This window comes from Entelurus aequoreus, linkage group LG04 (genome assembly GCF_033978785.1).
Source record: "Entelurus aequoreus isolate RoL-2023_Sb linkage group LG04, RoL_Eaeq_v1.1, whole genome shotgun sequence".
Classification (NCBI taxonomy): Eukaryota; Metazoa; Chordata; class Actinopteri; order Syngnathiformes; family Syngnathidae; genus Entelurus; species Entelurus aequoreus.
In genome coordinates this window covers 49,035,573-49,047,849 of record NC_084734.1, presented here as the reverse complement: position 1 = coordinate 49,047,849, position 12,277 = coordinate 49,035,573, and the positions used below count along the sequence as shown (strand labels likewise).

The 12,277-nt window shown below is 38.8% G+C and overlaps 1 protein-coding gene across 2 annotated transcripts in view; it reads left to right on the top strand.

Moving 5' to 3' along the window:
• Nucleotides 1-12,277, top strand: part of med23 (mediator complex subunit 23) — a 61,122-nt gene that overhangs the window by 36,434 nt on the left and 12,411 nt on the right. The window contains exon 11 of one of the 2 annotated variants that reach the window (XM_062045079.1): nt 7,731-7,748. The exons of the other annotated variant lie outside the window; for it this stretch is intronic. Within the exon in view, the coding sequence (XP_061901063.1) occupies nt 7,731-7,748 (18 nt within the window). The remainder of the gene's footprint in view (nt 1-7,730; nt 7,749-12,277) is intronic. 2 annotated transcript variants of the gene reach the window in all.

The window sequence follows — 12,277 nt, the reverse complement described above, 5'->3', positions numbered from 1 at the left end:
ATATATATATGTATGTGTATATATATGTATGCGTGTATATTTGTGTATACATGTATATATATATATGTATATATATGTATATATATGTATGTATATATATATGTACAGTATATGTATGTATATATATATATATATATATACTGTATGTATATGTATATATATTGATATGTACGAGGATGTCGTTGTGGCTTGTACAGCCCTTTGAGACACTTGTGATTTAGGGCTATATAAATAAACATTGATTGATTGATTGATTGATATTAGGGCTGCAACAACTAATCGATTGAATCGATTAAAACCGATTCTAAAAATAGTTGGCGATTAATTTAGTCATCGATTCGTTGGCTCTATGCTATGCGCATGCGCAGAGGCAATTTTTTTATTTATTTATGTATTTTTTTTTTTAACCTTTATTTATAAACTGCAACATTTACAAACGGCAGAGAAACAATAATCAAAAGAATAGGGGTGTAATGGTACGTGTATTTGTATCGAACCGTTTCGGTTCGGTGCGGAGGTGTACCGAACGAGTTTCCACACGGACATATTAAGTAGCGTACTGCACGTTGTGTAAACAATACTCAAAATGCCGGACATTTCAGGGATTTAAGAAACCCCGCCCGGACAGCTCCGCAAAAGAGGACATGTCCGGTGAAAAGAGGACGTATGGTCAGTCTATCGTAGCCCGTTAGCTGCTAGCATGCTAGCAAAAGAGGACATGTCTGGTGAAACCGGGCTAGGTCCTGACCATATGTCCTCTTTTCACCGGACATGTGCTCTTTTGTGGGGCTGTCCAGGCGGTGTTTATTAAATGCCTCAAATGTCCGGCATTTTGAGTTAGGGTTGCGTGTATTTTCAATGTATGTTCAGGGTTAAGAAGGTTAAAAACAAAACCAATTGTGCGCGCAGCAGCATTCGTGAGGGAGGGGCCGAGACAGAGAGAGCGAGAGAGTCGTGATTAATGTGCATGCGTCGTCAGGCTCTGCTTTTTATCGATAGATTTATCAGATTTAATTTTTTATTATCTATAGCAGGGGTGTCAAAAGTGTGCATTTTTGTAACATTTTCCTTGTTTTATTTGGCAAGTTGAAAGAACATGGCGCAAGTATGCTCTTTTTTTTCCAATAAAATACGGGAAAGGATAAAAATGTAGTTTGTCTCTTTTATCCGATTATTAATCGATTAATCGAAGTAATAATCGACAGATTAATCGATTATCAAATTAATTGTTAGTTGCAGCCCTAATATGTATATATATATGTGTGTATATATACGTATGTGTATATATATGTATACATCAATCAATCAATCAATCAATCAATCAATGGGGCGGTATAGCTCGGTTGGTAGAGTGGCCGTGCCAGCAACTTGAGGGTTCCAGGTTCGATCCCCGCTTCCGCCATCCTAGTCCCTGCCGTTGTGTCCTTGGGCAAGACACTTTACCCACCTGCTCCCAGTGCCACCCACACTGGTTTAAATGTAACTTAGATATTGGGTTTCACTATGTAAAGCGCTTTGAGTCACTAGAGAAAAAGCGCTATATAAATATAATTCACTTCACTTCACTTCAATGTTTATTTATATAACCCTAAATCACAAGTGTCTCAAAGGGCTGTACAAGCCACAACGACATCCTCGGTACAGAGCCCACATACGGGCAAGGAAAACTCACCCCAGTGGGACGTCAATGTGAATGACTATGAGAAACCTTGGAGAGGACCGCATATGTGGGTAACCCCCCCCCCCCCCCCCCCCCCCCCCCCTCTAGGGGAGACCGAAAGCAATGGATGTCGAGTGGGTCTGACATAATATTGTGGAAGTCCAACACATCAGCGAGAGTCCAGTCCATAGTGGGGCAAGCAGGAACCATCCCGAGTGGAGACGGGTCAGCAGCGTAGAGATGTCCCCATCCGATGAACAGGCTAGCGGTCCACCCCGGGTTTGGAGCAGAGTAGAAAAGAAAAGAAAAGAAACGGCAGATCAACTGGTCTAAAAAGGGAGTCTATTTAAAGGCTAGAGTATACAAATGAGTTTTAAGATGAGACTTAAATGCTTCTACTGAGGTAGCATCTCTAACTTTTACCGGGAGGGCATTCCATAGTATTGGAGCCCGAATAGAAAACGCTCTATAGCCCGCAGACTTTTTTTGGGCTCTGGGAATCACTAATAAGCCGGAGTTCTTTGAACGCAGATTTCTTGCCGGGACATATGGTACAATACAATCGGCAAGATAGGCAGGAGCTTGACCGTGTAGTATTTTATACGTAAGTAGTAAAACCTTAAAGTCGCATCTTAGGTGCACAGGAAGCCAGTGCAAGTGAGCCAGTATAGGCGTAATATGATCAAACTTTCTTGTTTTTGTCAAAAGTCTAGCAGCCGCATTTTGTACCATCTGTAATCTTTTAATGCTAGACATAGGGAGGCCCGAAAATAAAACGTTACAGTAATCGAGACGAGATGTAACGAACACATGGATAATGATCTCAGCATCGCTTGTGGACAAAATGGGACGAATTTTAGCGATATTACGGAGATGAAAGAAGGCCGTTTTAGTAACACTCTTAATGTGTGACTCAAACGAGAGAGTTGGGTCGAAGATAATACCCAGATTCTTTACAGAGTCACCTTGTTTAATTGTTTGGTTGTCAAATGTTAAGGTGGTATTTTTAAATAGATGTCGGTGTTGAGCAGGACCGATAATCAGCATTTCCGTTTTCTTAGCGTTGAGTTGCAAAAAGTTAGCGGACATCCATTGTTTAATTTCATTAAGACACGCCTCCAGCTGACTACAATCCGGCGTGTTGGTCAGCTTTAGGGGCATGTAGAGTTGAGTGTCATCAGCATAACAGTGAAAGCTAACACCGTATTTGCGTATGATGTCACCTAGCGGCAGCATGTAAATACTAAAGAGTGCAGGGCCAAGAACCGAACCCTGGGAAACTCCGCACGTTACCTTAACATAGTCCGAGGTCACATTGTTATGGGAGATGCACTGCATCCTGTCAGTAAGATAAGAGTTAAACCAAGACAAGGCTAAGTCTGTCATCCCAATACGTGTTTTGATACGCTCTAATAAAATATTATGATCAACAGTATCGAAAGCGGCGCTAAGATCAAGAAGCAGCAACATAGATGAAGCATCAGAATCCATCGTTAGCAATAGATCATTAGTCATTTTTGCGAGGGCTGTCTCCGTAGAGTGATTTGCCCTGAAACCGGATTGAAAAGGTTCACAGAGATTGTTAGACGCTAAGTGTTCATTTAGCTGCTGTGCTACAATTTTTTCGAGGATTTTCGAGATAAACGGTACTAATATGTATATATATATGTGTGTATATATACGTATGTGTATATATATGTATACATATGTATGTGTGTATATACACTGCCGTTCAAAAGTTTGGGGTCACATTGAAATGTCCTTATTTTTGAAGGAAAAGCACTGTACTTTTCAATGAAGATAACTTTAAACTAGTCTTAACTTTAAAGAAATACACTCTATACATTGCTAATGTGGTAAATGACTATTCTAGCTGCAAATGTCTGGTTTTTGGTGCAATATCTACATAGGTGTTCTAATGGTACAATGTGTTTGCTCATTGGCTCAGAAGGCTAATTGGTGATTAGAAAATCCTTGTGCAATCATGTTCACACATCTGAAAACAGTTTAGCTCGTTACAGAAGCTACAAAACTGACCTTCCTTTGAGCAGATTGAGTTTCTGGATTATCACATTTGTGGGGTCAATTAAACGCTCAAAATGGCCAGAAAAAGAGAACTTTCATCTGAAACTCGACAGTCTATTCTTGTTCTTAGAAATGAAGGCTATTCCACAAAATTGTTTGGGTGACCCCAAACTTTTGAACGGTTGTGTATATACATATACTAGGGGTGTAACGGTACGTGTATTTGTATCGAACCGTTTCGGTACGGGGGTTTCGGTTAGGTTCGGAGGTGTACCGAACGAGTTTCCACATGGACATATTAAGTAGCGTAACGCACGTTGTGTAAACAATACACACCGAGGCACAACACACGGCATGCTAGCAGCTAACGGGCTACGATAGACTGACCATATGTCCTCTTTTCACCGGACATGTCCTCTTTTGCGGAGCTGTCAGGGCGGAGTTTCTTAAATGCCTCAAATGTCTGTCATTTTGAGTTAGGGTTGCGAGTATTTTCAATGTACGTTCAGGGTTAAGAAGGGGTTAAAAACAAAACAAATTGTGCGCGCAGCAGCATTCGTGAGTTATGATAAATGCGCATGCGTCGCCAGACTCTGCTTTTTATCCATAGATTTATCAGATTTAATTTTTTATTATCTATAGGAGGGGTGTCAAAAGTGTGCCCCGAAGGCCATTTGCGGCCCACAGCTAATGTTTAAAGGCCCACGGCACATTCTAAAAATACTATTAAAATAAACAAAAACATAACAAAAGTTAAATAAAAAAGCTTAAAGGTTAAATGTAATTTAGAAAAAGTTGAAATGTTGACTAATAAAACAAAGCTGTTTTTTCTTTCTTTCAAACTGTCATTGCTCAAAACATAATATTGAATCAAAATCAATGTTATTATGAATTATTGACCTATCCAAGGTTCCGATTACTTCACATCAAATATTCCACTAAGAAAAATATTTTTGGTGGAAGATTTTGCAAATTTGGTAAATAAATAACCCAAAAATGTATATTTTGTTATTTTCTTACTGTACCGAAAATGAACCGAACCGTGACCTCTAAACCGAGGTACGTACCGAACCGAAATTTTTGTGTACCGTTACACCCCTAACATATACACAATGTATGTTAGTGTAGTGAAATGGGTGTATATATATATATATAGAGAGAGAGTATATATATTGAATGTATGTAACGTAATTAGATAAAGCATCTAAATAAATCTGTTGTCTAAATCACGACACTAACTTCAGTTGTAGTTACAATTTTTAGTCAAAACTTCTGTTTTTTTATTATTTATTCCAACTCTATGTGCTGTGACCTGTTTCATTTAGAGTGCCTGTTTACACAGTTTTTACATCTGTTTTTACTCATAATTGGCGATCGCATTGATTGAAGTCTGCATATTATTTCGTACCAAGTTGAAGAGGGAAATTTGCCAAACCTGTAAAAATACTGTACAACCTGCGGTAAAGACCTATTTTCTGTTATATGGACCCGTGCGTGTACACACAAGCACGCACACACAATTGCACACAACGCTTTGTTTTGCCACACAGCAGAGCGTTTGTTGTTGTAAATACACAAAGTGTCATGATAGGCTTAGTAGAGCGAATAGGACCCCAACGCAGAGCAGAAAAATGAATAACAATAATAACAAAAAGAGCACTTAAAAAGGAGTGAGGAAAAAATAACTAATGATGCACATTTAAGGTGTGAGACACTGAAAACGCACATAGAAGGTGTGGAGAGAAACAACGCACTGGTGGGACTGAGCCACAGGGAACGAGAAGCAGAGGAGATACAGTGCTTGAAGGAACATTAGGAAATCTACTGGTGCCGAGTGAAGGGACTGGAGATCTTAAGTAGTCAGCAGGAAATGAGAATCAGGTGTGCGCGCAGGTGGCCACACACCGTGACCCCTAAACCAGGCAGTGCAACAAAATGAAGAAAGGCGAAAGCAGAGCTGCCAGATCATGACACAAATAATGCAGGATTTAAAATGTTTTAAGGACATAATAAGAGACACTTCATTGATTAAAACAAATCTAGTTAACAGACTGAAAAACAACACATACATTTAACAGTTATTAACAACCCTCTCTCCCCAACATCAGTCCATGACGGCACTACGCTATAAAGTACAAAAGATAAAACAAAAGATGTGTGAAAGTTTGAAAGTTCAACTCCTTTACCTTGTTTACTTCCGTGACGACCTTAAAGTTTTGTAATTGATCAGAAATATCAAACGCGGATCAAATGCAGCAAACATGGCAAATTGGAGAGAGTCGGCAGGTTGTGTGTTGTGTGTGACCACGTGTGTTGACTTTCTGTGTTGGTTAGAGATTATTTGCACCATGAGTGGGAAAGGTTGTCTGGATTGGGTCATATACAGTAAATTGATGCTATGCGCAATAAACTTCAATATAAAACACATGGCCATTGACCAGCGTTACTGGTGTTGTCCACAAGGTGGCGGTATGTTGGCAGCGATCAAACTGTAATGTTATTACAATTAAACTTGAGACACAAAGCGGGCCAGACTTCATAGTAAACTTGGGATGTCTCTCGGGTCAGACTGTAGACTCTAGCGGGCCGTAGTTTGGACACTCCTGGCCTAACTAGACCTGGAAATACACCAACTTCTCCTCAACTAACCAGATATGATTTTGTTCCTTTTTTCTCTTGCTGCATCAGTGTTTCCCACATGTCACCTTTCTGTAGGGGTCACAAAAAAGCCGTGTGCGATATTTGCTCACATGATGACCATGGGATATTCTTTATAACATCTACAGAGAGTATCAGGCATCTAAGGCATTCACAATTATCAAACAAGGTGTGATACCTTTATATGTACTATATGTTTTTTATAATAATGATATATTACATAATTTTAGGGGTATCCGATAATTGATATCAGGTATATAAACAAGTATCAAATAATCATAGTTGCAAACTTACACATACAAACTCTCCAAGGCAGAACCCTATTAGAAGAAATAGTAACAGACATGTCCGTATTATCCATTTTACTTAATTTAATGAATTTTTGTGACCAATAGGTGTTGCAAAAATAAAAATCAACACTCCACTTCAATTTAAAGACAGCAAAAGTCCATACTAGACGGGCAACAATAAATAGGTTAGTGTTTGTCATACCTACTGTTGGTTTCTGTTTGACTAAATTCACTTGATCAAACCTTTTCTAACATTACACATTACAAAATACCGTAATAAAAGTATGAATGAGTCCTGCTGATACTGTATTGGATCATAATCGGTATTGGCCAATACTCAAAGCTCCAATATCGGCATGCTATCGGAAGTAAAAACTTTGTTTTCGGACACCCTTAAAATATTTACATACACTTTCTACCATTAAAATATTATTCTTTTGATCATAGTTTGTAAAATATTATTCTTTTGATTATAGTTAGTTACATTAAAGTAAACTAACAAATGTATTATAGCACAGCTTATGAAAAACTAAAATATTAACAGAACATAACTTAAAAAAAAGTGTTTTTGGTTTGATAAATGACGAAGTGAAATAAGTAAATTTGTTTTATTCTCACACTTCTGTTCATTCAAGTGAACAACGCACCTGAAGATGAAACAGGCCTTGGCGTGGGTGTTGGCCACTGTTTGAAGAATATAGTTGATGATGATGATGATGATGAATGTCTGCTGCATTGAGCCTTTGTATGGGAAACACCGATCCTCACGTTCCTCCATCTTTATCTCCTTACTTTAACCCCAATCCCCGCACTTCCCTCCTCTGCTAACAGTACTTCATACCTACAAACCCACTCTTACCCATAACACACTTTTTTGGTTGTCCAAATGCAAGATGACTGACTTGTGGGCAGTCAGCCGAGAGGAACACTCTGGTTTTTACATATGGACAATGAACTCCCGTTTGCATGTTTGGTTTTATGGCGGCAAACGACCTCGCTCGTGAGTCACCACTTTCTCTCTTTCTCCCCCTCTTGTCTCCCTCGTTTGTTTGTTCGTCCTTTTTTCTCTTCCTGTGCTCGCACGCTTCTCTCTTAAGACTCTGAACATTGCTCAGGTATGTCGATGCTCCTTCTCCTCATGGTCAAATGATCGTCCTGGTAGGGAAAAGAAAGAAAGCTTCATGAAGCTAAGCTTGGGATGGTTGCAGAAGATGTGGACAAAACTATTGAGACAATTACTTCTTCGTAAGAGCATCTTATCTAAGTCCATAAGGGCATGCTTGGATGAGTTTGGTGTGGAAGAACCACTTTCCCACAAGAAAGGGTGTAATCGTATCCTACCTTTTACTTCCTGTTGCAATATTTTCATTATTTAGTAAATGAAATGGGATATGTCCACTTGGGTCTGCTTCTCTTCTCAGGCGACATGACTTTTTCCTTCTTTTCCTTTCTTTTGTTTCCAGTGTGCACTTTATTCTCCATGTGTGAGTCTTTACTCGCGTGTGGAAGACATGTTGTATTACGCCTCATGTATCCAAGTCATCTTTACTGCATGCCTCCAATGTGCTGCACTGACCATTCTTTCTGGTTCGTCGTCCGTTGCTCATACTTCCACACGTCCTCATTGCGTCTGCTTTGTCGTTGCCCGAGCTTTTCATTTTGAAGCACAGACGGTATTCTACATTTTCAGGAAGACAAATAATTCCATCGCTACCTTCCACTTTCACTTGCACCCACCTTCCCTCCTCCCCTCCTGTTGTTTCATTGACTCCTACGCCCTTTCCATCATTACATGCCCCATGTAATTTTTACAGTTAGCAATGTTGTTGTTGTTGTGGCATGACTTACAAAAAGAAATAGGTTTTACATGTTGTACTGCTGTTTTGGGTAGCATACATTCAATTTAATTTGAAGAACTGAAAGTTTTTTCTTGAAAGCCATTAGAGTGACACCAATACTCCTTACTTTGTTAATCTTGTAATATTAAGTACGAACGGTAGAATGGCAGCCAGTAAAGCAAGATTTTAAAAGAAAGTTGAGGAAAATGTCCCAAAACCTTTTGCAGTGTTACAAAATAGAGATAGGTACTCGTATAAGTACTGACCAAATTACATAAAATCACGTGATGCACGTGATGTCACAGCCGGTTGCAGACAAGGCACCAGCTCAAACATTTGGCTGGGAAACAAGCACTCATAACAAATTCAAGCCAGACTGCCTTAAGGTAATGTTCCAATTTTCCATGCCAACAAATCAAGCACACCTGATAGAACATTCGAAAGTCCAGTTAGGCTCCACTTTTCAAAATGCACTAGCTCAATGCTAATTTTCATTAGATATGCCATAAACATGCTACTGATTAGAATTAGTGATTTTACACAGCGTTTTCAACACCTCCAAATGTTGTTAATGAAAACTACAACTAAAGTGCACGTTAGACTCAAACAGCTGGTGTGTAAAAAATACAATACGTACAGTATAAAGACTTTGTAGAAAGTTTAAGAAAAATTTTAAGATTTTAATATTTAAAAAAATTACATTTATTAACACATGAAGACACTATAAAGTACCAAACATTGGTACTGTTGATTACCGGCATCGTTTCCCAGGAACCAGGAATTGATACCATATGAAAGGTAGCCATTCCTATAAGCAATTAAAAAATTGTATTTCCTTTAAACTTCCGCTCCAACCATTACAAATACTCACAGTTCAAAACTAAATGTGTGAAAAAAGACAATGCAGCAAACGTTTTATAATTATGTACAGTGGAACCTGTTATGTCGACAACAAGTATATGTTGACCAACTCAAGTCCTGGTCCACCTCTTTATTATTACTAAAATGTGCCTGCTTAAGTCGATGTCGACCGACATGATTGACGTTTTTTTTTTTCAACATAAAATGTGTGAGCAGAAGGGTACATTTCTACGAAAAATTCTCCTTTTATGTTGACATCTATTGTAGCATTGTTCATAATAATACATACATACATAACTAGTCTAGTTACTCAACATTAAAACATGCACACGCTCACTTCTTATGCAGTGCAAAAGTAACCTTCAAAAGAAAAGCATGCCAGTCTTAGCCTGGATTAAATGGGTTATACTTGTATAGCGCTTTTCTACCTTAAAGGTACATTTTATTTATTTATTTTTTTTCTTAAAGGTACATAGAGCAATGTCAGCATTGTCCACACGTTTAAGTCAGGACTTTGGGAAGGCCATTCTAAAACCTTAAGTCTAGCCTGATTTAGCCATTGACATCGCATGGACAAAGATAAGACTTTCTGGAGGAAAGTTCTGTGGTCAGATGAAACAAAAATGTAGCTGTTTGGCCACAATACCCAGCAATATGTTTGGAGGAGAAAAGGTGAGGCCTTTAATCCCAGAAACACCATCCCTACCGTCAAGCATGGTGGTGGTAGTATTATGCTCTGGGCCTGTTTTGCTGCCAATGGAACTAGTGCTTTACAGAGAGTAAATGGGACAATGAAAAAAGAGGATTACCTCCAAATTCTTCAGGACAACCTAAAATCATCAGCCCGGAGGTTGGGTCTTGGGCGCAGTTGGATGTTCCAACAGGACAATGACCCCAAACACACGTCAAAAGTGGTAAAGGAATGGCTGAATCAGGCTAGAATTAAGGTTTTAGAATGGCCTTCCCAAGGTCCTGACTTAAACCCTGTTGAGAACATGTGGACAATGCTGAAGAAACAAGTCCATGTCAGAAAACCAACTAATTTAGCTGAACTGCACCAATTTTGTCAAGAGGAGTGGTCAAAAATTCAACCTGAAGCTTGCCAGAAGATTGTGGATGGCTACCAAAAGCGCCGTATTGCAGTGAAACTTGCCAAGGGACATGTGACCAAATATTAACATTGCTCTATGTATACTTTTGACCCAGCAGATTTGGTCACATTTTCAGTAGACCCATAATAAATTCATAAAAGAACCAAACTTCATGAATGTTTTTTGTGACAAACAAGTATGTGCTCCAATCACTCTATCACAAACAAATAAGAGTTGTAGAAATTATTGAAAACTCAAGACAGCCATGACATTATGTTCTTTACAAGTGTATGTATACTTTTGACCACGACTGTATTCATCTGGTTTAATAATCAATCAATCAATCAATCAATTCCTTTATTGTCATTGTCATAATAACACTTACCATAAGTCATACATGTCAACGAAATTTTGTTTGAGCTTTGTCCGGCGGCATAAAAAACTGCATTGAAGTGCAGGTTGACCATAGATTAGCATTGTCAGGAAGATGGCGAATAGAGGCGAATACTATTAAGGATAGTTTTTTGGTGCTAACAAATATCACCGATGACGTTATAATGTGGTTATCCTTGTCGAAGAAAGCACTTGGCTTTCCTGAACAACAACAACTAAGCTTTTAATTTCTGTTATGAAAATGGACAATGAAAATACGGTGGATTCGACTAACAATCCCAATATTTATTATTAGGACTTAACAGGACGTTAGTTTATTTGCACAACCAGGTCTTCTTAGTTATATTTAGGCATAACAACCACAAAAGAACACAAACTAATGCCATCTATTGTCTTTTTCTTACTTTTAGTTCTACTCTCAAACACTACTAACATAGTAGAGAATAAACTCGATTGCATCACAGAGAGTTTCTCAAACAAATCAAATGTTCAAACATTTTACAAAGTGATCACTGCAGACACAAGCATGTCCGATTTTTCACAAGGTGAATGTGATACTTTTAACAGCCATTTCCTTTGATGGACTTTCGTTTTTTCCCTGACTTTATTACCTTTAAGAACCACTTCTTTCAGGACTTTCCAATCTCTCTATTTGAATGAGTGGAACACACAAGAACAGAACAGCAATACGGCATTTTCTGCTCAAACTCTACACTCACTCTCACTTGTTTTAATGTTACGCTCAAGCTGCTTGACCATCGTGTGAATTAAGCTGCCAAGAAGAAAAACTGATTTAATATCATATGCAACCAAGCAATTGCCGAGAAGGGACCTGCGATATTGTGCTGCCTCGCTCTCCCCGGCCGACCGAACGGAAGCGGGACCAAAACGACCCGTTTGCCCTAGTTGTCCTGCATTGGCGCCCCGCCGGTTCGTTGTTTGGGTGCACTGTAAATGCAAAAAAGTGTTTCCATCATGCTTTTGCAACACACTTCATTATCGAAACGTCTGAAAAACCACCTCATGAGAGCGTACAATTGTTTTAGCGATAATTGCGAGTTTTTTTGCAATATGGGTGTTTCCATTACCTGTTTTTATTGCTATATTTAGGTTTTGAATATTTCTAAGGGTAATGGGAACACAGATATTGTAGTCAACACATACAAATTAGTGCAGCCTCTCTGTTGATAAGAGTATAACATATCAAATGAAAACACAAAATAAAAAATATGCACACATTGAGGAGAACCATGTCAACCACATGCTGTAGGTTGAAAAATCACACTTAAATGTACAAGCAACAACCGTTTTTACTTTTGGTTTTAATTGCCATCAGTCAGTCCAAGGGTCGTCGACATAAACGGGTTCCACTGTCCACTGCCCATGGACTGCAGGTTGCCCTCTACTGGCCTACAGGGTTTTGTCTAAATATTTATCCATCCATCCATCTGTTTTCTACCG